Below are 25,678 nucleotides of genomic sequence, written 5' to 3'. Positions count from 1 at the left end.
CTGCCTCCCTCAGAGACCACTGCCCTCATGCTCAGTGCTTATGTGCCTGAGGAGCCAGGGAGCAGAGACCCAAGGCCCAGGGAAGGGGTTGCTTTCTTCCTTCCTCCTACTCCCCTCCCCAGGTCAAGTCTTTTCTGCCACACCCTTCCTGGGAGCATGCATTCCTAGACTCCAGCCCTTAGCCTGCTCCCCGCTGCTCCCCTGCCAGACTCTACCCTTTACACAACTCCGCTCCAGCACCCCTGCGCCAGTCGCTGATCAGATGGAGGCATAAGTAGGCTGAGATCTTAGCGCCTATGCTCCAAGGGACAGTTGTGCATGACCCTTGCTTACTCCGCAGGAGCAATGACACAGACAGGCGCACCCCAGCCTAGCCACTGCCCTTATCCTGTCAGCCATACAAACTGGGCTTGGAAGATTCAAAATCCTCCTGCCAGATATTTCTTCAAGCCAAAAGTCTATGTGAGAGCATATTTCAAAGCCAGTCTTGAAGCATGGATATGGGAGGTACTTGTAGTTTTAGAGGGACGCCTAGGCAGAACTGAGGGTCAAGGAAGAAGTGATGTGTCAACATACAGGGAAGAAACAGAGCAAAGAACAGGTCAGTGACGCAGAAGGGGTTTAGACTAGACTGTAGGAGAGACTTTCTGAGCTAGAAGGTGAGCCAGGGCCACCTCCTGTCCCAGAACTCTAAAGATGGCTGTAAAACTGGAGTCAAGGTTAGGTCCAGGGTTTGAGACAATGATGCCTAGAGGCAGAAGTTGAGCTGGTTAATGCTCTACATTTCTTCCAGCCTCAGGCTATCCTCTTTTAAATGGTAAATGGTGGCATTCCTTTCATTCTGAGCATTGGCATTTCTCATGTTTCTGGAGGACCATTGCCCTTCATGTAGATCAAACCTCCAGGGACTGCTGCTCACTTGGAGCATTCGTGGGCTGATGTTACCATCCTGGAGGAAAGAGCTGTTTGTTTTAATGAGCCCTTGTTATCAAATGAGCCCAGTCTTCTTTGTTTACCTAAAAGGATGCAACCAAAAGCAAGAATACATAATGTCCTCACCCCCAGACCTCAGCATCATCCATCCTAAAGCGCATTCAGATCCTGTTACACCTTAGTGTCCTCTGTCATTGATTCTCCTGCTTAGCTGTGGAAGTAACCAGCCTCCTTTTGCAGGTGCCCGTCCAGGTGAAACTGTCTTCTCCAGAGGGAGCCCACATCCTCTCAATGTCTGCCAACCCCCAAGACTGAGAGGTCTCCACTTGAGTCTAGCGGGAGGGTGCCACTTTGCCCAGGCTTCTGCCCTCCCTCAGCCTGCAGGAAACTGCTTGGGAAATGGGGGAGAGTCTCCCCTCAGCAGTGGGAAGGGGTGTGCAGAAATTGTTCGGCTAATGCAACAGGGATTCTTTTTCCTGATGTGGCTCCTCAGAAACAAGTTGAAGCAATTGTTCTTACTCTCGGACCCTCACAAAGGGATCCTTCTAAGGGCCTAAGGTCTAGCTCAGTGGATTAGTACTTATCTACCATAGAGGAGGTCCTGGTTTGGTCCCTAACACTACAAAATAATAATCATAATAGGAAGAGACAAATCCTTCTGCCAAAGCTCTTACTCCCTGCCTCACACCACACAGAGGAAGGCTGGCAGGTAAGATAGCTAAAGGTCTAGTGTGGTTGGCCTCTAATCCTAAACTCTTTCTAGGAAGGCAGAAGTCTCTTCCCTCCTGTCTAGTACTTACTCCAAAAGGTCTGTCCACCAGAGAGTCCAGGCTGCAGATCAAGAGCCAGACTCTCTCTGGCCCAGTGTAGAAAGCTTAGACAGACCCACAAGCCACCGCAGCAGGGGACATGTCAGTGCCCCAGGAACCCGGGGCAAATACAAAGAGCTGCTGAGGAGACTGGGAGGGTGGAGTCCTTCCACACCCCTGTGCGGGGCTAAGGGGCCACCCTCAGCCATCCTGAGGGCCACTCCATTCAACCCCTCTTCCTGACCACTGTTGCCTGGCCCGACACGCTGAGCACCCTGCGCCACACAGGGCGTGGGTGACTGAGACCTCCCTAGAGGACAGTGGCACTGTCTGGGGTGGCAGACGCTACACTAGGCAGAGAGGCAGGAGACAGGGCATGAGAGTCACTGGGAGTTGTGTGCACACCCAGACCATGTCCCCTGAGCGCACACGGGTGCAGTGTGTGTTGGGGGGGTGCGCGTGTGCGCACCCACACACACATGCAGACACTGGGGGGGGGGAGGGGCTCTGAGGGTTGTAAGATCTGTTCTTTCCTTAGCACCAGTGCCCCAGGTATGGTTTTGTCATCTTCATCCCCAAGGGATGGCTTCTACCCTCCTGTCCCATTGTGTGGAGAAGAGACTGAGGCTCAGAGAGATTTGTAAGCAAATACCTTTAACTACTGAGCCATCAATCCAGCCCTCAGAGAGGTTTGTAATGCAGGCAGTAGCTGAGTTTATATAGCTAGGGACACTGGGCCTCTTGGACTCCGTAACCTGCCTATAGCCCTTGAGCTGTGCTATAGGACAGAGTTCAAAGTGGAGATGAAGTGGGGGACTCCTGTGGTCTCTTCAAGTCTCACAACAGATCAGTCTCTGCCCTCTATTGGCTTCTAAGCTCCCCCGTCCCACCAATCCCCATGCAGCAGCTGCCCTATCCCCAGCTAGTCCAGTCTCCATGATGGGAGAGGCTGAGAGGAGGGAACAGCTTTGGGTTCAGGGCTGGGTAGCCTAGGAGGCAGCAAAATATCTGCTGGGCCAGGCATCTTTTATTTTTTGACCAGCTCCATGTAGGGATCCTTAGCTCCGGAAGCCCTGTTGCGTGCTGGAGTCTAGCTCACAACCTATGTTTCCAGACCCTTTGTTTCCTGGCCTAGTAACTTCAGCCAGCTCCTCTTGGCTCCCTGAGCCCCCAGGTGCTCTGTTCCCCCAATAGGCTGGTACCTCACAGGACCAGTCCCCACTAATGACAGCCTGTGCCTGCCAGTGACAGACCGTGTCTGCACCCCTGCACCAGGGCAGCTGGCCTGGTCAAGGCTTGGCTGGCTCAAGGCTGGCAGGGCCTGATTTGGGCCTGGCATAGCTCCACTCCAGCCTCGCTGTTCACAAAGAGTCCCTCCCGTCCTGGGCATTCTAGAACAAGTCATAGGCCAGATGGTGTGGGGCAACGACTGCTTCATGAACTTGAAAGCACATCTCACGGCTGCTCTCAGCTGGTCAGAGATCACCACAAAGGGAGTGTTTTTGTCACGGTCTCCCCTGTGCTCAGCACAATGCCTGGCCCGCAGTCAATGGATGCTGTCATGGGGCTGGGCTTGGTGGCGGACGCCTGTGAGCCCAGCATTCAGGAACATGATGCAAAAGTGTTGTGGGTTCAAGGTGGCGGACCTTGTCCCCAACATCTACACACACACATACAGACAGACAGAGAGAACTGTAGGGCATGTCTCAGTGCTGGTTGCCTCACCTTGAACCTAGGCTGTGTGTGCGTCATTTGTGTGGGCGTGTATACATGTATGTATGTTCACTCACCCAAGGTGGGGCTCAGCGTAAATCTGATGACACTGTCTGTCCAGTGCTCCCCAAGGGAAACCACAAATCCTCCTGGATCCCCCATACGTCTCCTCGAATGCTGCAGAACTGTAGGTCTTGGCTTCCAAAGAGTACCCAAATAAAGAGCTCTTGGGTCAGGGAGGTAGCTGATAAAAGTCTGGATTAAAGTGAAGTTTAAAATGAGCAGTGGGACTGGATTATCCGTGATCTACAGTCACTGCCAGAAAGATGACATATAATCTGGACCGCTGCAGGGTGGAGGTGACCATGGTACATCCATCTCTGCCCTGCTCTGGTATAATTGTGAGCCTACAACCCAAGTTCCTCCCAGGACAGCTCTTGTCCCCCACACTGGCATTGTAGCACTGGAAGGCTGACAAAGGGCAGAAGCAAATGATGACCGAGCACCCTCTGGGCCAGACACCAGTTCGTAACTCACCAGTGCTCAGGGGAGATTTTCAAACTCCTACGGAGGCATCTCCTGGGAAAGTCCAGGGATGAAGCAAATAGCAGTGGAGATGCTATTGGGCAGAAGTGGGGAAGGTCTAGAGTTATCCTTTCCACACTGTGGCCCCATGGAAGGTCCCAGTGGCCCTGGGACTTTACAGCTGCTTGACAACCACCACAAGGTATGCGGGTACCTAACGCCACCACAGCCACTCTGTGAGGCCCATGTGATCTCCACTTTGCCAGTGGGAAAGTTGAGACTCCACCAGGGAGAATAACTCATCTAAGACCACAGAGCTGTAAAGAGATGAAGTCATTATCACCAACTACTGTTGATTCCCAGATTCCCAAACACAGAAGCTTCCAAATTGCACCAGCACCTCCCTATCCTGGGGATAACACCCTGCGTGTGCATGGGTATCCAGGGGCATACTTGGGAAATTTTCTGTAACGAGATGCCCTGCTCATCCAGGAGACCTTAGGGTGTATGAGCGTACACATGTGTGCCATTTGCCCTGGGCCGCCCCAAAGAGTGCCAGAGATCTGTCAGTCTGGTCAGATTTACATCGAGCTCCATTGTGAGTGTGTGTGCTCATGAATATGTTTGTTCGCAGCAATTCTCAATCAGTGAAACGTGACACCCTAGTAAATGTGCTACATGAAAGGCATTTTGCTTGGCACAGTGGGTCCCAAGATGAACATGCCTTGATCTCTCCCCTTGGGGGATTCACACCCTTCCAGTGGAGACAAACAGCTCCATGGGTGTACAGCCAAGGGTGTCATCAAGAGCAGAACTGAGCTGCACATGGTGGCACACGTCTTCAATCCCAGCACTCGGGAGACAGAGATAGGAGGATCACTGTGAGTTCAAGGCCATCTGAGACTACATAGTGAATTCCAGGTCAGCCTGGGCTAAAGTGAGATCCTACAGAGCAGAACTGGAAAAAAAAAAAAAAAAAAGGAAAAAGAAAAGCCAGGCGTAGTAGTGCATGTCTTTAATTCCAGCACTCAGGAGGCAGAGGTAGGAGGATCACCGTGAGTTCAAGGCCAGCCTGAGAATACATAGTGAGTTCCAGGTCAGCCTGGGCTAGAGTGAAACTCTACCTTGAAACCTCCCCCCACCCCCTGCCCCCCCCCCCAAAAAAAAAAAAGAGCAGAACTGAATTCTGTGTGGAGAGTGGGGCATCTGAGCCGAGAGCAAGGCCTTGTGATGTGAGGGGCACCTTGCCTAGAAGGGATAAAGACCAGCACAGGGTGGGAGCGGGGTGCCAGAGGGGCTGGAGATGCCAAATGTCTGGACTCAAGTACGGGATGCACGTGGTGAGGGTGGGAGGCAGGAAGTTGGGGATGATAGCCAGACACACTTCCTGGCAAGAGGAGAGAGATGATGCTGAGCTTGGGTAGGGAGCAAGCGCCATCTGCTGAAGCCCCGCCCCCACCCCGCTTCTGAGCTCTGCCCAGCATTCCTGCCACATCCCCCCAGACGGGCCCAGAGCACCCCAACCCTGCTGGCCTGCAGCTCCTCAGGGATCAGATGTGCTCCTGAAGGCAGGAAAGGTAGTGCGGACCACATGACGGAGGGCCAGGAAGCTTGGTCCATGGGAGTGGAGTGTGACGTGTGGAAAGGCGCACTCTGAATGCACACTCCCTTCCCAGCCTTCCTTCTCCAGCCCTGACCCTCTCATGAGGCAGTGGTCCCAGCTCTTCTCTCTGGGAGCATCAGGGGGACAGCTGAGGGACCTGAAAGAAAACAGTTTCTCAGAGGAGGACACAGATGGGCAGGCAGCAGTTCTCAGCAGCTCTACCATGGGAAAGCTCGGCCCGGCCCCTGCCTGGCCCTGAAGGTGTCTACAGGCAGGTGGGCAGGGCAGGCTGGCAGATCTGCAGCCGGGCGACCTGGCCTGTGCACTTCTGTGGGGTCTCCCCAACACCTGGAAGGCAGGCCTCTGAGAGTTCTTTGCTCCCCAGAACTCAGAAGTCCTCCTAGGGAGAGAAAAGTGGACAGGGAGGCAGTCCAGCCTGTGGCCTTGACCCTCACGATGAAGGCTGCCCATTCTCAATAGCCTGCCCTGGCTGAGGGTGATTTTTACCAAGTCTCTGCCGGCCCTATGTAAGACAGAGGCTCCCCTGGGAGCTGTGTGAACACTTGCAGGACAGAAAGTCACTGGGATCGTTAGCCCATCTCGTGGGAACGTGGCAAATGGGGCCAATGTCATGACTATGCAAAGCAGCGAGGTGACTTACCTGAACACCCTGGCCCACAGTAGGGATAAACATTAAGCCCCTCTCGGTGAGGGAAAAAAAAAAAACAGGACTGATCTGGAGACAACGCAACCTCCAGAGGGGTTTATTGGCCCCACACCCAGGCAACTTTGGCAGGGAGGAAGAGGTACCTGACCCCCCACCCCAACTGCCAGAGAAAGGTATCCCAGCATCCCCACCCAAGCACAGGCCCTGCTGTCTTCAGGACTCTTCTGGATTGTGGGCGCAGGCATGCAAGCACAGGTGGGCTCTTCTCTTCCAATTAGTGCTGCTTTCGCTCCCTAAGCAGCACTGGCTGGCCGGAGGGAGGGGCACAGGGCAGAGCCAGACTCCCAGGGGCCTCGGGAAGCACTCAGTCCTGGAAAAGCTCCTTGGTGATAGCCAAGCCCCTCCTCTGGGGGGGGGGGGGCTGGAGGGGATGAGTGCTTGAGTGATCTGTAGCAGCTCAGATGTGTCTGCAGCTGGGAAGGGGGGGGCCCTGCTCCCAGCCCTCATCCTCTGCCTCCCTAGGTGTCTTAGCCTCCTCGTTGACCTTCCTGGAGCTGGGCTGAGGCTCCCCTCCCGAGTCCTGCCTCTACCTGGGACCATCACTATGAGATCGCCCACCAGGAAGAAGCCATGTCTGCTGCTGCTACTGACCGCTGTGGTCCTGGTCTCCTCTCCAGGTAAGAGTGGTGTTTGGTGATACGGGTTGATCCTTACTACCATTTATAGGCGAGGATTACCTACATCACTGGCCCACACTGCTGAGGCCGTTTCCTTGCTAAAATGTTCCCCTCTGTGGACCTTCCCTTCTTCCCTTTGAAGCTGGGAGGAGAGGAAATGAATCTTCCTCATTTGGAGATGAAGGAAGAATGGCCCAAGAGGCTGGATGGTTTACTCTGGCACACAGCATGTTTGTGGCACAGATCTCTGTGCCATCCTCTGGAGCTGCAGTCTTCAGGGTGGTGCAGTGTGAAGTGGTAGACACTACCACCTGCAGCTGCTGAGCTAAGATGCGATTCAAATTAAAGTGATGTCCCCAGCTGAACTGGTCACATGTCAAGTGCTCGGCAGCCACCTTGGACCTCACAGTGTGTGAGATACATCATATCCAGGAAGTTCTCCTCAGGGTCCCAGACACAGCGGGATGGCAGCCACTCCAAAGAATGCTGGGAGGCTCCCTCAAGGTGATGGGGAGAGGGTTGGCAATAGACCAGGCATAGGGGAAGGACTCATGAAGGTTCTGTCCCCATGATGTTCAGCTGAGAGGTAGGAGAAGGTAGAGAAGTTCCCATTTAGGAGCTAGGGGTCTGTGGTGCCTACTACTGAGGGGCATTCTAGCTACAGTTTGGCTCTACTGGCCCTGGTCCAGGTCAGCAGGAGTTTCTTTTCCACAAAGAGCTCCATGAGAGAAGAAGCACAACCTTCCCATCCAGGAGTTCTAGACCCCCGGGTCCCACTGCTGGCCCATGGCCCTAGGAGGCATAGCTGTAGGTATATTCTAGGCCTGTCTCCACGGGCATTGTGAGTTCTAAGTCCTTGTTGAATCTTTTTTATTTATTTACTTGAGAGGGAGACAGATAAAGAATGGGCACGCCAAAGCTTCTAGCCGCTGCAAACAAACTCCAGACACATGCACCACATGTGTGTCTAGCTTATGTACGTATTGGAAAATGGAACTTGGATCCTTAGGATCTGTAGGCAAGTGCCTTAACTGCTAAGCCATCTCTCCAGCCCCCTTGTTGAGTCTTGATCCATCCTGTACCCTGTCCAGTGGGCTTGCTGGGAAACTGGGCTGACCAGAGGGTGAAGGAGCTCCCAAGTCCAGCTGTCTATCTCAGAACCACCAAACCAAGAAACAGTCGAGGCAGGAAATCCCATGTGCACAGAACAGTCTCCCCCCACCCCCACCCCAGAGAGGTGGGAGGAGAGAGCCCTCAGCATTCCCTCCCTCAGGGACACCTCCTTGCTGGAGCCATGCCATTGGAAGCATTGGCGTGGGCAACCTCCAGGATCCTTTAATCCAGAGGAGCCACAAGGCAATTGCCAAGGGGCCAGGACCTGGACTGCCACCTCCCAGTGGTAGTGTCCACCACCACCCAGATCTGGCCCAATTCCAGATCTGTTCTTTCCTGAGACCTGGAAGGAGTCTCTACTCTTGATTTGACCTGCTGACCTGACCTGACCTGACCTTGGGCTTTGACTTTGTACACCTAGCCTCCAAGGCAAGGAGGGGCAAGCATCCCTCCTTGAGTCTCATCCCCCGAACCTTGTCCTTCCTCTGCAAGGTCTCTACTGCCTGTGCTGGGGAGTTACAAGGGCAGGGGACTGGGAGGCCGAGGGACAGCAGGGCAGAGCTGCCTTTGCTCAGGACAAGCGTGTCTGTCGTAGGTGCGCATGTAGCCGTGGAGGGTAGGCGGTGTTGGCTGGGGTTGTGGGGTAGAGGTGTGAGTCATGTCTGTGTCTAGGCGTCCTGGACTGCAGTCGCCTTCAGAATGTCACAAGGGGGTTTTTGATTTTCTGGACTTCTGGGATGGAGCAGGGCCCCAGATGGTTCTAAAACCTGAGGTCAGTGATCACAGCCATTTGTTGTGAGGAACACTGACTGTGGGGTGAGGCTGCGTGAGGGCAGATCCTTAGATCTCATCCTTTTTGTTTTGATGTGGGGCAGTTATTTAACCTTCCTAAGCCTCAGATTCCATTTTGGTCAGGAGAATGCATCTTAAGAGGGGTTATGAGAGAGAAATTTGGAGCATGGTCTCTCTGCTGCTGCCCCCACCACCCAGACTGAGTTCCCGGAAGCTACCGGTGACCAACATGGTTTCCAGCACCCCCAGTGCCCCCGCCCCTCTCCCTGTCAGAGGTCCCAGCTGGGGCAAGGGCCCTACCCTCCACCACCATCATTAACTTGGGATTAGCCTGGGCTTTCCAGCCAAGATGACACAGCTGCTGCCAGACCGTCGCCTCTGAGGCCCAGGGCGGCAGCAAGGGAGAGTGACAAGCGACAGCGGCGGGGAGGGGTGCAGCAGAAGCCTGTACCAGGCCATTTCTGAGCCTCCTATCTCATTCGGAGAGCTGCTTAACAGCTGTCCGCACTCCCAGGAGGCTGGGGCCAGGCCTCAGCTGCAGCAGAGGGACGGCCCTGGGTAAGAAGGCTGGTGGCTGGATGCTGAGAAAGGAGGCACTAATTGGTTCATGGAGGTCCCTTTCTCCATGACCAACCAAGGAGGGCGTGAAGGTGGTGGCCTGAGTGGTAGGAGCCGATTAGGGGGCACTGGCTCCCACCTGCCCCCACGGTAGCAGAATCCCAGAGAGCAAAGACAGGCGTGAAGTAGTGTCCGGTCCGCTGCCTGCTGAGCCTGCCCATGGGAGGTAGGACAGTGGTGTGTGAGGATGGGGTATGCGCCGAGGCAGAGCGCTCGGAAAACTACACGCACGCACGCACGCCTGAATCCCATGGACTCAGCCACTTCAGAACGGCAGGGTTCTGTGACCTGCCTCTGTCACAGATATGCCTCTGTCACGCACGACTGTGGACCTCTCTGTCCTGAATTGTGACACTGGGGTTGTGTCCATAGCACACCTTCCTTCTCCCCCCACCCCACCCTTTCCTGGGGCCAGCGGATGGTCTCTGAGCTTGCTGTCCGCGCCAGCCCCAGCCAGCGTGCCTCCTGCGGGATAGCTGGATCCGGACCCCTGGGAGCTGAGTTCCTATTCTTTCCTTTCATAGGTAAAGACGTGGAGGCACACAGGGTCCTGTAACTTGCCCAAGGTCACACGGCTAGTTGGAGGCCCAGGCCAGCCCCTAACCTGAGCACTTGTCACTAGACCCCAGAAGAGTACGAGATAGACTGCGTCAGTATGGCACCAGACTCCAGGAGCACACATCCTCTGTCCCTATTTCCAGCTGGTGGCTTCTCACACATCTCATACCCTGCTGATCAGTTCCTCTCTGAGATTCTCCCTCCCCCCCCAAAAAAGTCTCAGGAGTGCTTCCATTTGAGGACCCTGGTGTCTTGTTCCTAAACCTCTCTTATGGCATGGTCACTTTGCATGGTCGGTTTTCTTTCCTCTACTGAACTGCAAAATCCTTCAAGGAGAGGGACTGTGTGTCTGATTCATTTTTCATACTCCAGTGCCATCACTGGGTATGAAGGTAAACATCAGATGCTTAATATGTGAGTATGTGTAGGTGACTGGCGATGCTAACTTGGCCTGATTGGACCTGTCCATCCCATTTAAATTCATTAAATTGGGGGGGGGGAGGTGTGGAGAGATGGCTTAGCAGTTAAGCCATTTTAAGGCATTTGCCTGCAAAGCCAAAGGACCCAGGTTCAATTCCCTAGGCTCTACATAAGCCAGATGCACAAGGTGGCACATGCACCTGGAACTTATTTATAGTGACTGGAGACCCTGGCATGCCCATATTCTCTCTCTCAAAAAAAAAAAAAAAAAAAAGAAGGTTCCAGCTAGGTTTAATGATGCACACCTTTAATCCCAGCACTCGGGAGGCAGAGGTAGGAGGATCACCATGAGTTTGAGGCCACCCTAAGACTCCATAGTGAATTCCAGGTCAGCCTGGGCTAGAGTGAGACCCTACCTCGAACAACCCAAAGAAACAGTTCCTTGAGCTGGGGAGATGGCTCAGTGTATGAAGCATTTGCTGTTCTAGATCCCAGGTGAAGACAGGAGAGTCCCAGGAGGCACCTGTGACAATGACAGCCCTGCCTCAGGCGAGGTGGAAGGCGAGATCTCACACTGATGGTTGTTCTGTGACCTCCACATCCACCTCACACACATCATACACCCACGTGCACTCTAACAAAGTATTTCCTCAGCCACATTCACTGCAGACATTCTAAGTCCTCAGTAACCACAAGTGGCCAATTGGCCACCTACTGGAACATTTCCATCAGAGTTCTGCTTGATGGCACAGCCCGTAGGCCAGGCTCCAGCTGGTTCAGGCCTTGAGGCCTTGGTGGCACGTCTCGTCTGCAGGGAGGAGTTCAGCCTGGGGATCCCCAGCCACCTTTGGGCCTGTCTTTGAAGAACAGCCTGTTGGCCTGCTGTTCCCGGAGGAGTCCACAGAGGAGCAGGTGACACTGGCATGCCGTGCCAGGGCCAGCCCTCCAGCCACCTATAGGTGAGGGCTCAGCAGCTGGTGCTGGGAGGCTGTGGGTGGCTGTATACATTCCCCTCACGTCAGTCCTACCTTGTCAGGCCTAAGGTCCCTGCCTTCTCCCTTGCTACAGATGGAAGATGAATGGCACTGAGATGAAGCTGGAACCCGGCTCTCGTCACCAGCTCATGGGGGGCAACCTAGTCATCATGAGCCCCACCAAGGCACAGGATGCTGGGGTCTACCAGTGCCTAGCCTCAAACCCAGTGGGCACTGTTGTCAGCAGGGAGGCCATCCTTCGCTTCGGCTGTGAGACCCATGGGGGCCAAGACACTGGGAGGGAAGGGAAGACAGGGCCTGGAAAAGGTGCCCAGGAAGGACAGGTGGCAGCCTCAAGCCAGGCTTTTCTGCCCACGTGTGGCATGCTGGTGAACTGCTGCTTCACCGTGCAGGATGAACTGGGGAGGCCCAGGCTTGAAGGACGCTGCCTGAGCCCCAGTCTCTACCTCCAGTTCTGCAGGAATTCTCCAAGGAAGAACGAGATCCCGTGAAAACCCATGAAGGCTGGGGGGTGATGCTTCCCTGTAACCCGCCTGCCCACTACCCGGGTGAGTGGGAGGGGACCTCCGGCCAGGGGTACAGTGTGTTCCCTAACACCTGCTGCTTCCAAGAACAGGAGTTGAAAGTGCCTGTGCCTCTAGATGTCCCCACTGCCCCAGCCCAGAGCCACAGGCTCTCCTGAGAGGGCAGAGTGTGCGGGCTTCCCCCGGCATGTTGGAGATTTCATTCCTATTGCCAGCCGCCCCCTGGTTTCCTCATGGTCCTCACCTCCTAGGTTTGTCCTACCGCTGGCTCCTCAATGAATTCCCTAACTTCATCCCAACGGATGGGCGTCACTTCGTGTCGCAGACCACAGGGAACCTATACATTGCCCGGACTAATGCCTCAGACCTGGGCAACTACTCCTGCCTGGCCACCAGCCACATGGACTTCTCCACCAAGAGCGTCTTCAGCAAGTTTGCACAGCTCAATCTGGCTGCCGAAGGTCAGGGTTGCTGAGGTGTGGTGGTAGGGGTGTTAAAAGGGTCAGCAGCCATTTGGGGGAAAATAGGGTTTCCTTGGGAGATCAAAAGGAGAAGCTGTCGGGGCCCAGAGGTTCAGGCCTCAGACCCTCGTCCCAGGCTGCAGGAGGGAAGGGAGTCTTGGGAGACTCCATATCCCCAGAGGTATGGGCTCTGAGAGGTGCCGATCTGAGCATAGAGCACCTCCCTGGAGTCCTTTGCACGGGATTCTTACAGCCTCTCTCCCACCAGATAACCGGCTATTTGCACCCAGCATCAAGGCCCGGTTCCCCCCAGAGACCTATGCACTGGTGGGGCAGCAGGTCACACTGGAGTGTTTCGCCTTTGGGAAGTAAGTGCAGGAGGAACAGAAGTGGCCTGGGTCTAGGCATAGCTGCTCATAGCCCCTCAAGGGCAGAGGGGAATCCAGGATGAGAGAGGACAAAATCAGTATTCAGTCATCTTGGTGCCCCTTATGGGGGGTGGCAGAGTGCTGGGCACATAGCAGGCATCACTACCCACACACCTGCTGAGAACCGACTCTTCCAGTGAGGCATTGCATGGAAAGACCTTCTACGTTTGGAGTCATGTGGCTGTGCGTGCGGCAGGCTCAGGCAGGTGAGGTGTTCAGGCCTGGGGGCACAGAGCACGATGTGCAGGCTCCAGCCTGGTTCAAAGCCCAGCCCTGCCTCTTACCGGCTGGGAGACCCACACATGGTGTGCTGGTGAACTGCTTCTTTGCCGCAGAGGATGAGCTGGGAGACCCAGTTTGAAGGGTGGTGCCTGGGCCCCAGTCTCTACCTCCAGTTCTGCAGGACTGCTCCAAGGAGGAAGACCCAGTGAAACCCATGAGGGCTGGGAGGGGGCGGGACTCCTAATATCTGTGGGCCTTGGTTTCCTGACTGGAAGATGGCCATAATGCCTGCCTTGGCTGGGCGTGGTAGTGCATGCCTTTAATCCTAGCGCTCAGGAGGTAGAGGTAGGAGGATCACTGTGAGTTTGAGGCCAGCTGAAGGCTACAGAGGGAGTTCCAGGTCAGCCTGGGCTGGAGTGAAACCCTACCTCAAAAAAAACACCCCAAAACATAAGGGGCTGGAGAGATGGCTCAGCAGTTAAGGCACTTGCCTGCAAAGCTTAGTGGCCTGAGTTTGATTCCCCAGTACTCACGTAAAACCAGATGCACAAAGTGGTGTATGTATCTGGAGTTAGTTTGCAGCATTCTCCCTGTCTGTGTCTCTCCTCTTTATCTCTCCCTGCTCTTAAATAAATAAATAAAAATGTATTTTAAAGAATATACATAATAACAATGACAACAACAATAATAATACCGGGCCTTATAGGATTGTTATGAGGACTGGATGCATCAATTTACAGTAGGTCCTTAGAGCAGTACCTGGCATTTAGCAAGTATTCATCCTATGAAGGATAAATTAGGTATCTCAGAATCACAACATAAAGCCTTCCCTGTCTTGCTCTCCCAGAGAAAGGATTCACTAGAACTGAATTCCGGGGCCACGGCTGCAAAGAAGGTTAGAGGGATTCAATAAGCGGAATTATCTACTCCCATAGGGCACCACTGAACAACCCAGTGTGTCACAGAAGCCAGTCTAAGTTAATGATGACATTTGCACTGGGGGACAGGCACAGTATGGCAGGGTAACATATTGGTCCCCAGGGACTCACTGGTTTCCCCAGTCCAGCCTAGTACACAGATTGCTAATAACTAAAGTGCCTCGGAAAAGGGAGGCAGGCAGAAAGGGCGCTCAACGGGGACCCGGGTCACAGGCCAGTAGTGACCAGCGCAGGGAGAGGGCAAGTTGGCTTCAGACCAACTGCCCTGGCTTCACAGCCCCGGACAAGGGAAGCGAAGGAGTCAGATTCGTGTCCCCTCGTTGCTTATAGTCCAGGTCTAGCAGGAAGCAGAGCACGGGAGCCTGGACATGGAACTGCGGGTACGGGGGGAGCATGCGAAGCTAAGGCTACCTTCTCTGACTCCCTCCCTCTCTCTCTCTCTCTCTCACTCTCTCTCCCTCTCTCTGTCCACGGACAGCCCTGTCCCCAGGATCAAGTGGCGCAAAGTGGACGGCTCCTTGTCCCCGCAGTGGGCCACTGCAGAGCCCACCCTGCAGATCCCCAGCGTGAGCTTTGAGGACGAGGGCACCTACGAGTGTGAGGCGGAGAACTCCAAGGGCCGCGACACCGTCCAGGGCCGCATCATTGTGCAAGGTATACCGAGGAGGAGACTGGGGGCACCTTACTTGAGCCCTCTGGCCCTTGCCAGGACTACTGCAGGTTGGGAACAGAGGCCAGTTCACAGTTTAGCTAGGCGTGAAGACAGAGCGCAAGACTTCAGAATGATTTCGGTTGCTAGCACCATCACTGGCACAACCATGCAGTGCCAGCTCCCTTCCGCACCCCTCTCCGTCCCGAAATGCTATCAGCGCCCTCTGCTGTCCATCACCAGTATTGCTCCCTTACGATTCCACCCCATGTAATGAACCTAAGGCTCCTCCCAGCCCATCCCGGTTTTTCTCTCCCTTGCCACAGCCCAGCCCGAGTGGCTCAAGGTGATCTCGGACACAGAAGCTGACATTGGCTCCAACCTGCGCTGGAGCTGTGCGGCAGCAGGCAAGCCCCGACCCATGGTGCGCTGGCTAAGGAACGGGGAGCCTCTGGCCTCCCAGGTAGGAGACCTGGGTTTCCTGTCATAACCGCCACCCTCCTCTGCTCCTGGGTCCTTTCATTCTGCTGGGCCAATCAGGGGGACCCTGCGTGGGAGGAGTCTGGTGCTTCTTGCCGTCCCAGAGTCACATGACCTCAGGCAAGTCAACTACATAGAATCTGGACTCAGCCACCAAACAAGGATATATATATATGGTCCTGAGTCTGGCCTCCAGGCAGCCCTGAGGTAGGCTGGCACTCATGAGCCCCATCCTGAGGGACTGTTGTTCTAGAGCCTCTGTACCCCGCTGGCCCTCCCTGTCCTCCAGGGGTCCTGATCCCCCTGCCCTGCCTGGGCTGGGCTCTTCTGCACAGAACCGGGTGGAGGTGTTGGCCGGGGACCTTCGGTTCTCCAAGCTGAGCCTGGACGACTCTGGAATGTACCAGTGTGTGGCTGAGAATAAGCATGGCACCATCTATGCCAGCGCAGAGCTGGCTGTGCAAGGTAAAGGGCCCAGGAGGCAGGGGACAGCCTGCAGACATGTGGGGAGGGGGGTGTCCTAGCTGGATTCTGAGTGTCTGCTTCCCTAAGCACACATGCCTGCACACACACAGACACACAAGCGTAGAGACAGACACACATACTGGCACACACAGACACAGTCACAGACATGCAGACAAACACTCCAATGGACAGTAGGCACACAGACAGGTTCTTTCCCTGTCCCTCTCGCTCTCTCTTCTGGTTTCTAAGGATCCCTGAGTAGCACTAGCTTTAAGACAGGAGATGAGACCCTAGCCTGAGATTCCAGAGGGCATGGATAGACGAAGCAGGTGTTTGCTGCCATGAAAAGAGGCAAAAGACATGGGACCAAATCCATCTGCATTTAATCCAGCTCCTTTGACCCTGTGACAAGTTTCCTCATCGCCATCCCTCCATTTCCTGATTTATAAATGTAGGCAGTAATAGCTGTGCCCTCACCCTGCTGCTCCAAGGGGATATGGGCTGAGCAGGGTAAACCATCCTGGGTCTGCCCTTCATAGGACAGGAGCCCAAGAATATCAGTGCCAGGGTTTGTTTGTGTCATTTGAGTTTGCTGAGTCTCAGTTTCTCCTGTCTAATGGGCATAATGGTACCTACCTTATTAAGGCTTAATGGAAATTCATTCGTTCATTCATTGTTCAATGAATTAACTTACTCAACATCTCCCAGGGAATGAACACAATAATATCTCTGCCTTCAAGTAGCTTACAATCCAGCAGAGGGAAAGGAACAAATAAAAACAAAAATAAAATCATGCCAGATAGTCAGAAGAATACAGTATAAAGAGCAACAGGGGTGAGGGGAGCCGGTTAAATGGGGTGGTCAGGCAAGGCTTCTCTGAGGAAGCCGCATTTGGGATGTGACTTGAAAGAGTTTTCAGGTAATGTTTATAGTCAGCACAGAGGTCCTGAGGCAGGGAGAGGCTTGGCAGCTTCAGAGGGTTGAAAAGAAAGCCAGGTGATTAGATCTAACAAATGATGGAGTGGAGCAGAATGTGACAGGATAGGCTGGGGACTTGTTTCTGTGAGGAGGGCCTGATTCCTGTTCTTCAAAGCACGTTCCAAGAGCTTGGGGGAGAGCTCATAGGAGGCAAGCACAGTGATGGGAAGACTGAGAAGGGGCCTCTTTCAACAGCCCAGGCAGAAATTGGGTGACCTGGACCAGAGAGATGACAGTGGGGGTTGATGAGAAGGATTTGGACTCTTGATGAAGTCCAGAGGAGCTACTGCTAGGAACACAGGGTTGGTCTCCAATGACATATGTGGTGAGAGTTGCTAGGGTCCGTGGAGGAGTGTGTGACTCTCCGTTTTCTTGCAGCCCTGGCCCCTGACTTCAGGCAGAACCCTGTGAGGCGTCTGATCCCTGCGGCCCGTGGGGGAGAGATCACCATCCCCTGCCAGCCTCGTGCAGCGCCCAAGGCCACCGTGCTCTGGAGCAAAGGCACTGAGATTCTGGGCAACAGCAGCAGGTACCTGCATAGCCCCCCTGAGCCATTTCAGCTCTTGATGTCCTCCTCGAAGGCCATTTTTCTTCCCTGGTTGGCCAGATCTTTTCTGTCCTTGCTGCAGAGTGACTGTAACTCTAGATGGCACCTTGATAATAAGAAACATCAGCCGGTCTGACGAAGGCAAATACACCTGCTTTGCTGAGAATTTCATGGGCAAAGCCAACAGTACTGGGGTCCTGTCTGTGCGTGGTAAGGGCTGTGGTCTAGTGAGACCTGCAGTCAGTCACCTCCAGGGTGCCATCCTCCCCTCCATCCCACTCCTGGCCCCATACTGCTTCTGCTTTGGTTCTGAGCCATCCTGGGGCTCAGCTGTGCTTGGGACCATCCCCAGCTGCTCTCCAGGACCTGGCCTGCCTCACTGCGTGCCACCCGCTTGAGGGTTTGTCGAGGAGTCATGATGACAGTTCTCTTTCCCAGGATCCAGGATGGAGCCTCTTCCCTACCTGGTCCTTTTCCATCACCCTCCACCCAAGGGCCTGGTTTTCTTGTTGATATTTTGCTTTGTAGATGCAACCAAAATCACTCTAGCTCCCTCAAGTGCTGACATCAATGTGGGTGACAACCTGACCCTTCAGTGCCATGCCTCCCACGATCCCACCATGGACCTCACATTCACTTGGACCCTGGATGACTTCCCCATTGACTTCGATAAGCCTGGGGGTCACTACCGGAGGGTCAGTGTGGTAAGGCCCGAGGCCCAAAGCCTCGTAACTTTCTCTTCTAGATAAGACCAGGGACCTGAGATTCCTCAACCATCACTACCTTCAATTCCTCAGAAGCCTTCCCGCAGTTCCTAAGGCCATGCCCAGCAAGTTCATCCTAGAATCAACATCCACCCTTCCTACATTCACCCAAAGACCATGAGGTCAGGGACAAAGTTTAACATTCCAAGTGCCCCGGGAGATCTTCTCCAATACTGTGCCTGTCCCCCAATGCACATTAACTTAGACAATGCAGACTGTCTTCTGTGACACACTGTTGTTTAGTGGTACCCGGGGGAGTAGGTAATTGCTGTCATTGAACAGAGAGGAACACTGAGATACAGAGGGGCCATCATGGAGCCTGGGACTCTGGGCTCTGCTTTGTCTTGGGGCCCACTGCATTAGTCAGGGTTGCTTCCTCTAACACACCACCCCTGGCTGTCCCCTATACACAGAAGGAGACCGTTGGGGACCTGACCATCCTGAACGCCCAGCTTCGCCATGGAGGGAAGTACACATGTAAGGCCCAGACGGTGGTGGACGGTGCATCCAAGGAGGCCACGGTCCTGGTCCGAGGTGACAAGTTGTTTTTTGTTTATTTGTTTGCTTGTTTGTTTTTTTCAAGGTAGGGTTTCCATCTAAGCCAAGCTGACCTGGAATTCAGTATATAGTCTCAGGCTGGCCTTGAATTCACAGCACTTCTACCTCTTCTGCCCCGAGTGCTAGGATCAAAGGTGTGCCCCACCACAAACCCCGGGCTATTTGACCTGCCCCCACCATGGCCTTTCCCCTCCCTGAACAGAAGCCTGTAGAGATGAACACCCCATTTAGTACCTGCATGGTTCTTCATGCTTCCTAAATGAGTATTTTTTCTTCTAAAGCCAAATTTGAGGGGAAAAAAATCCATTCAAAACATCCAAGACTTTGCTGAGCCCAGAAGTTTCAAGTTCAGTGATGGGAAATCTATACACTCCTCTAAGGACAGTCTCTGGGAAACCACCCCCAGCCTTGGACACATCCCGCTTACCACACAACCCCTATTTCCTCTCTCTGACACCATCCCTTGTCCTCTTACCTTATGTGACCCCTACAAGACGCTGGCTGCTCACTTCGGGCTCTGCCTCTTGGTACAGGTCCGCCAGGGCCCCCTGGAGGTGTGGTGGTGAGAGATATCAGTGACACCACAGTCCAGCTCAGCTGGAGTCGTGGCTTTGACAACCACAGTCCCATTGCCAAGTACACACTGCAAGCTCGCACTCTACCTGCGGGAAAGTGGAAGCACGTCCGGACCAGTAAGTGTGACGTCCCACCCGAGTCAGTAGTGATGGGGTCCCGCTGTGCGTGTGCACCGGAGAGCTGGTGTCAGGGTTCAAGGGTTGGAGAGCCAGGGCCGTGCCTTGAACTTCAAAGAGGACTAAGTGTGGAAGTCTACTTTCAGCGAGCATCCATACCAGCAAGGAAATGTCACAGAGAGCGGCAGGGTGGGGAGAGGCTTGGAGGAGGAGCTCTGTCTGAGCACTGGAGGCTTTGGAAAGATGATCACTGGGGTGATGAAATCACATGGGGTGGGGGAATCAAGGGATCAAGGGCGCACAGCACTGATGAAGGCTCCGAGGCTACAGAACTTACTAGTTTTTCCTTTCCTTTTTTTTTTTTTTGTTTGGTTTTTTAAGGTAGGGTCTCGCTCTAGCCCAGGCTGATCTGGAACTCACTATGTAGTCTCAGGGTGGCCTCGAACTCATGGTGATCCTCCTACCTCTGCCTCCCGAGTGCTGGGATTAGAGGCCACCTTGCCTGGCAGCTTGCTAGTTTTTCAATCATTCCTGGAAAACCAAGGTCTTAGCATAAGCACAGGGCAGCATCGCAAGGCCAGGGCATGCAGGTGAAGCAGGACCACGGCCTGCCTTTACCGGGGCTGGACCCTGACCCCCGTGCGGCTTTGCAGATCCCGTGAACATCGAAGGCAACGCTGAGACTGCCCAGGTGCTGGGCCTCACGCCCTGGATGGACTATGAGTTCCGAGTCTCAGCCAGCAACATCCTGGGCACCGGGGAGCCCAGTGGGCCATCCAGCAGGATCCGGACCAAAGAGGCAGGTGAGCAGTCGGGGTTCTGAAGAGAACTGTCAGGAGGGCCTGAGCAGCGGTCCAGCCCGAGTTCCTTCACTGCTCACCGGGCTTGGGCCCTGACAGACGAGGAGGGACCCCATATTAGAGGCGGGGCTGCTACCTGGATGAACCACCTAATCCAAACCCTTGCTGAAGACTGACACCTGCGTGTGGACCTATAAATTATTGTTGAGCCAAATATTTAACCTAGTCTTAAACCCAGAACCAGAACCCTGAACCCTGGAGTTTATTCAGCTTGTAGATGCTTCTAGCTTGCAGAAATCAGCTAATGAGCAAGGTGCATGTATGTGTGTGTGTGTGCGTGTGTGTGTCTGCCTGTGTGGTATGTAGGGGGCTAGAGAGGCCATCTGTCTCTGGGCCCCATTTAGCTGGTTTCCATACAGCAGGAGAAATAATAATCTGCCAGTGTCCTCAATGAAAGATGTGCATATGTCAGAATCAAAGTAGGGAGCAGGAAAGAGACCCAGGAGGAGGGACAGGCGAGGGCCTGCAGCCTCTGCTGAGCACCTGCTGCCCTCTGGAGAAGAACTTGGGGGCCTGGCATAGTGGCATGGGATCCTCCTCCCACCTGCCAAGACCCATGGCACATGTGTGGTGAGGGTCTGCCTCCACCTCTCCCTTAAACATGTCCTCCTACCTGCACCAGACTGACTGTCCAAGCTCACTGTGGAATCACTCCAGATTCTCAGCAGGTACCTGACCTGTGTGGGGAATTCCAAAGGGGGTGCTTTCTGACTGAGCAGCTTGATGATGTGGTGCAGTGTGGAGGGGTTTTCTGCATTCTAGCATGCCAGGAGCTGATGAATACAGACAAGCACAGTGCAAAGGTGATGATCTTTAAAATCATATAAAAACAAGCTAGGCAAAGAGGCACATGCCTTTAGACCCAGCGATAGGAAGTTCGAGGCCAGTCTGGGGCTACCGAGTCAGTTCCAGATCAGCCTGAGCTAGAATGAGACACTGACTTGGAAAAAAATAAAAATCACAAGAGCCAATTCTTGCTTGGCATGGTGGCACACGCCTTTAATCCTAGCAATCCATAGGCAGAGGTAGGTGGATTGCCATGAGTTCAAGGCCACCCTGAGACTACATAGTGAATTCCAAGTCAGCCTGGGCTACAGTGAGACCCTACCTCGAAAAAAAAAAAAGTGCATTCTAGCCATGCCACGCATGCCTTACTGTGCAGGTTCCATAAGCACTGTGGGCCTCGGTCTTTCTACCCTGAATAGGGCTGTTAAAATGCTCACTTCCCAGGATCAAATGCATAATGTGTGGGCAGCGGATATGGCTTGAAGTTACATCGTCACAAAGTGAAAGTCTCTAAGGGCCAAGTGCTCTGAAGAAAGTCCCTAGCCATGTTATTCTGCATGAGCTGGTCGAATACATCCTTGTTTGAACATAAGTCCTGTTTTTTTTTGTTTTTTTTTTTGGTTTTTTGAGGTAGGGTCTCACTCTGGCCCAGGCTGACCTGGAATTCACTATGTAATCTCAGGTGGCCTCGAACTCATGGTGATCCTCCTACCTCTGCCTCCTGAGTACTGGGATTAAAGACTTGCGCCACCATGTTTATTACTAGAGGCAACTCAAAGAGTAAATCTGCCACATACAATAGTAACAAAATACCCTGGAACCCCAAAGGAATGGGTTGGGTTTTTGTTTTGTTGTTATTTGTATTGATTTCAGTTTGGTGTTATTTATCCAGTAAAGCAAACTGGAGTTGAAGTCTCAGTGATTTAGTCTAATCTGACTGGAATGAGGAGGATAGTGGTCACTAGCTATCTACAATAGGCTAGCTGTTCTCTTTTTAAATTTCCTTCTCATCCCAGCCTGAAGGAGAAACATTATTATCTCCATCTTATGGAGAGGAGTCAGAAAAGTTAAGCAGCTTGCCCAGGGAAGCGCTTCTAGTCAGCGGGAGAGATGGGACTTGTTCTCAGGTCAGCCTGACTCTGAGCCCATACCCAGAGGGACTTGCTAGAAAACGAACACTTCATCCTAAGATGCTCTCGAGGTATAGGCTTTGGGGCGCCACTGCACACTGACATAACACATCTGTGTGCCTTGGCCCCAACAGCCCCCTCGGTGGCACCATCAGGACTCAGTGGAGGAGGCGGAGCCCCTGGAGAGCTCATCGTCAACTGGACTGTAAGTGGGGCTGGACATAAGCAGGAAGGTGCCTTGCTTCTCAGGACAAGTCCTGGCCCTCCTCCTCCGTTTCTAATTGCTCTCCAGCAGTAGCCCACAGAAGGCAGCTTCCTCCTCTCCCCTCCCCCCCCGCATTAGCTGTCTCTCTGTCACTCACTGAACTCACCAGGGGCATAGGTATCCCAGGGGCGGCTCCTCTGGGTGACGGGTGGATAGGGCCAGATTGGCAGGGCCATGCATCCATGACCTCTTGTTCTCGCCCTCAGCCCATGTCACGGGAGTACCAGAACGGAGATGGCTTTGGCTACCTGCTCTCCTTCCGCAGGCAGGGCAGCACTGAGTGGCAGACCGCTCGGGTGCCTGGCGCCGATGCCCAGTACTTCGTCTACAGCAATGACAGCATCCGTCCCTACACACCCTTTGAGGTCAAGATCCGAAGCTACAATCGCCGTGGGGATGGGCCAGAGAGCCTCACCACGCTCGTGTTCTCTGCGGAGGAAGGTGGGCCACTGGGCCCGGCACCCCCCCCCCCCCCCCGGCCACTTGTCCACGGGGTGTGGGGTGGGGAGATGCTCTCATGCTGGGGTTGGGGAGAGGACGCTGTGTGCTTCGTGTGGGCCTCGCTCTGGCCCTGGCTACCTTGACTGCCCCGGAGAAGGGAAATAGCAGGGAGGTCCTGCGGGAGAAGCAGGTCTGAAGGTGCCCTGGGCTCCACCCTGGCCTCTGGGCTCCACTCCAAAATCCTAACAAAACACAGTGACAGTTGGGGCCACTCTATGTGACACGGGGATGCCCTGGGAATGTGTGCCCATTCTGTATCGGTCCCCAGAACCCAGGGTGGCCCCTGCCAAGGTCTGGGCAAGGGGGATCTCATCTTCAGAGATGAATGTGAGCTGGGAGCCCGTGCAGCAGGACATGAATGGCATCCTTCTGGGGTATGAGGTGAGCACCAACCTGAACCTGGGAAGAGGCCGGGCTTGGGGGCTTACAGGCTAGGCGGGAACGTCTGACCACTTGTTAGATGCTCACAGGCACGACACGCAGAGCACTCAGTCTCCGGAGCACTGTGCTTACAAACATCACGAAGCCCCAGTGGCTGAGCCCTCGCCCCCTGCTGGGAAGATAGCCTTGAAGTAAATGCTTCCAGAGCTTTCTGGAATAGAAGAGGTAGATTGGAGCAGGTCCAGGGAGGGGCACGCTTGGCCTGTTCTTTGCATGTCAGAGCCCAGCCAACCGGCCCCCTGGGGCCACAGGGAGACCAAGTGACCTTGGTGTAGCAGTTGCTCCTACCGTCTGGGTTCTGCAAACTCTGGCTTGAGCCCTGACCCACAGATGACTCCTTAGCAAGAGGGGCATCCAGAGGGAAGGAAAGATGGGAATGCCCAGGCCATTTTTACCTGAGAGAGAACCATCAGGCTGGGCCTTCCAGAAGGATCAGCTCCAGATTTTCGCACAAGAGGTTATACAAATTACAGGGAGAAGGCAGGTCCAAACTCGGCCCTTGACTTGGAAGGGGATTTATCAGGGCTTACTGTTTTACCGGTAACCTAACTTCACATTTATTGGGCAGCTGTCATAACCTGCCCAGGGCAGGACTACTTCACAAGCACCGTTGTGTGTCTTGTACCCTAGTGGAACCCCATAGTAGCCTCTGAGTGAGCCAGGCCATCACTAAACTGGGCCTTTCCCATCCCTGTTTGCCCCCTTCCTATTCACTTCCTTCCTTCCTTCAGATATATAATGTTTCATTTATTTATTTGAGAGAGAGAGAGAATGGGCGTGCCAGGGCCTCCAGCCACTGCAAATGGAACTCTAGATGCGTATGCCCCCTTGTGCATCTGGCTTATGTGGGCCCTGGAGAATCAAACCGGGATCCTTTGGCTTTGCAGGCAAATGTCTTAACCGCTAAGCCATCCCTCCACTTCCTTCTTTAGCCTATGTGCTGGGTACCTTTCTCGGACTGGGCACTCTGTTTGGTACCTACACATGCAGGAACTCACAGGCACATTGCCTTGCTCATGGGTATCATGCCCTAGGGTCCAAGTTAGGAGACCCAGGATAGCCACAACAGAACATAGAAGCTGGGGCCCAAAGTAGCCAAGAGCCTTGCCACAGACCCTGGCACACCCTGCCCCCTTTAGATCCGCTACTGGAAAGTCGGGGACAAAGCAGCGGCAGCTGACCGGGTGAGGACGGCAGGACTTGACACCAGTGCCCAGGTCACCGGCTTGCACCCCAACACCAAGTACCATGTTACTGTGCGGGCCTACAACCGGGCTGGCACAGGGCCAGCCAGTCCTTCTGCCAATGCAGTGACCATGAAGGCCCGTGAGTGTCTGCCAGGGGTGAGGAGGGGTGAATGTCAAAGGGTAGGGGCCCTCCAGCAACACCCCCTGCAGCAAGTAGAGACAAAGCAGAGAACCTACTAAAAGAAGGGAGTAGAGCCACAGCCTCTAGAGCACCTACCTTTCCCATTTCCAGCCTTTGGATTTGTTTGGGGTGTTCCTGTCATATGGACAGACATAAGAAAGGGGCTGGCTAGCGATATGTGCGCGTGCGGGTGTGTGTCTGTGTGCGACCAGGGAAGCATGTGGCACTGCCTCCAATTCTGACAGTGCCTCCCCCTGACAGCGCCACGGCGACCTCCTGGCAACATCTCTTGGACATTCTCGAGCTCCAGTCTCAGCATTAAGTGGGACCCTGTGGTTTCTCTCCAAAACGAGTCTACAGTCACAGGCTACAAGGTGAGGAAGGGACGCACAGGACTGGTGTGATGGGGAACGGCTCTTATCTTTGTAGTTGACGCAGGGAGCAGCAATGCACAGCAAGAGGGCTCTGAGAGAGACAGGAGTGTGGAGTTGAGGGCTGGGAGAGACAGAAAGCCCAGAATGATTCCTTGCATAGCTCCAAGGGAGATTATAAAAAAAAAACATGGGGGGAGGGAGGGTATTACCATGGGATATTAATAAAAATTAAAAAAGAAAAAAAGCCAACCAGAAGCAAATGGTAAGGCAATGTTCCTGGGCAGTAATAGGTAGGGCACAGTTTACTAAAACAGTTTATCTGCTTGCATACTCACCTCCCACTGAAAACTTGGCCAGTGGGACACTGAATGGAACAAGGAGGCAGACCCCCAGGGCCAGGAACTAACTCCTCCTAGTTCCTGGATCAGGACAGGGTCTGGCCCGAGTAAAGGAAGCTGAACCTGGAAACCTTTCCACAGATGCTGTATCAGAATGACTTACACTCGACTCCCACGCTCCACCTTACCAGCAAGAACTGGGTAGAAATCCCAGTGTCTGAAGACATTGGCTACGCCCTGGTACAGATTCGGACCACAGGGCCTGGAGGGGATGGGATCCCAGCAGAAGTCCACATCGTGAGAAATGGAGGTGCTGCCTCTCCCCTTCCTGGTCCCAAGCAGTACTGCCCACCCCCATGCTAGTAAAGGGATCATGCCCACCCACGCCTAGACCCCCCCCCCCAAGGAGAAAGGAAAAGGTAGGTAGGAATGAGCAGAGCCATTCCTACTGTAGGGCTCTTTCCCCAGCATAGGAGGCCGGGGAAG

The 25,678-nt window shown here is 54.1% G+C and overlaps 1 protein-coding gene across 3 annotated transcripts in view; it reads left to right on the top strand.

Annotated features, from left to right (window-relative positions):
* Positions 1–25,678, top strand: part of Cntn2 (contactin 2) — a 31,589-nt gene that overhangs the window by 2,087 nt on the left and 3,824 nt on the right. For 2 of the 3 annotated variants that reach the window (XM_045148715.1, XM_045148723.1), the window contains exons 2-22: positions 6,773–6,927; positions 11,243–11,387; positions 11,497–11,672; positions 11,876–11,971; positions 12,199–12,408; positions 12,677–12,776; positions 14,475–14,650; positions 14,972–15,108; positions 15,461–15,590; positions 16,947–17,097; positions 17,198–17,325; positions 17,644–17,819; positions 18,293–18,413; positions 18,971–19,129; positions 19,783–19,932; positions 22,040–22,110; positions 22,377–22,611; positions 22,940–23,052; positions 24,252–24,438; positions 24,742–24,854; positions 25,334–25,502. In XM_045148715.1, coding sequence (XP_045004650.1) covers positions 6,773–6,927; positions 11,243–11,387; positions 11,497–11,672; positions 11,876–11,971; positions 12,199–12,408; positions 12,677–12,776; positions 14,475–14,650; positions 14,972–15,108; positions 15,461–15,590; positions 16,947–17,097; positions 17,198–17,325; positions 17,644–17,819; positions 18,293–18,413; positions 18,971–19,129; positions 19,783–19,932; positions 22,040–22,110; positions 22,377–22,611; positions 22,940–23,052; positions 24,252–24,438; positions 24,742–24,854; positions 25,334–25,502 — 3,098 coding nt within the window. Of the gene's footprint in view, positions 1–6,487; positions 6,506–6,772; positions 6,928–11,242; positions 11,388–11,496; positions 11,673–11,875; positions 11,972–12,198; positions 12,409–12,676; positions 12,777–14,474; positions 14,651–14,971; positions 15,109–15,460; positions 15,591–16,946; positions 17,098–17,197; positions 17,326–17,643; positions 17,820–18,292; positions 18,414–18,970; positions 19,130–19,782; positions 19,933–22,039; positions 22,111–22,376; positions 22,612–22,939; positions 23,053–24,251; positions 24,439–24,741; positions 24,855–25,333; positions 25,503–25,678 lie in introns of those variants that run through there. The other variant, XM_045148727.1, reaches the window with a different exon arrangement.

This window comes from Jaculus jaculus, chromosome 1, assembly GCF_020740685.1.
Source record: "Jaculus jaculus isolate mJacJac1 chromosome 1, mJacJac1.mat.Y.cur, whole genome shotgun sequence".
NCBI lineage: Eukaryota > Metazoa > Chordata > Mammalia > Rodentia > Dipodidae > Jaculus > Jaculus jaculus.
This window is presented reverse-complemented; position numbering and strand designations above follow the sequence as displayed.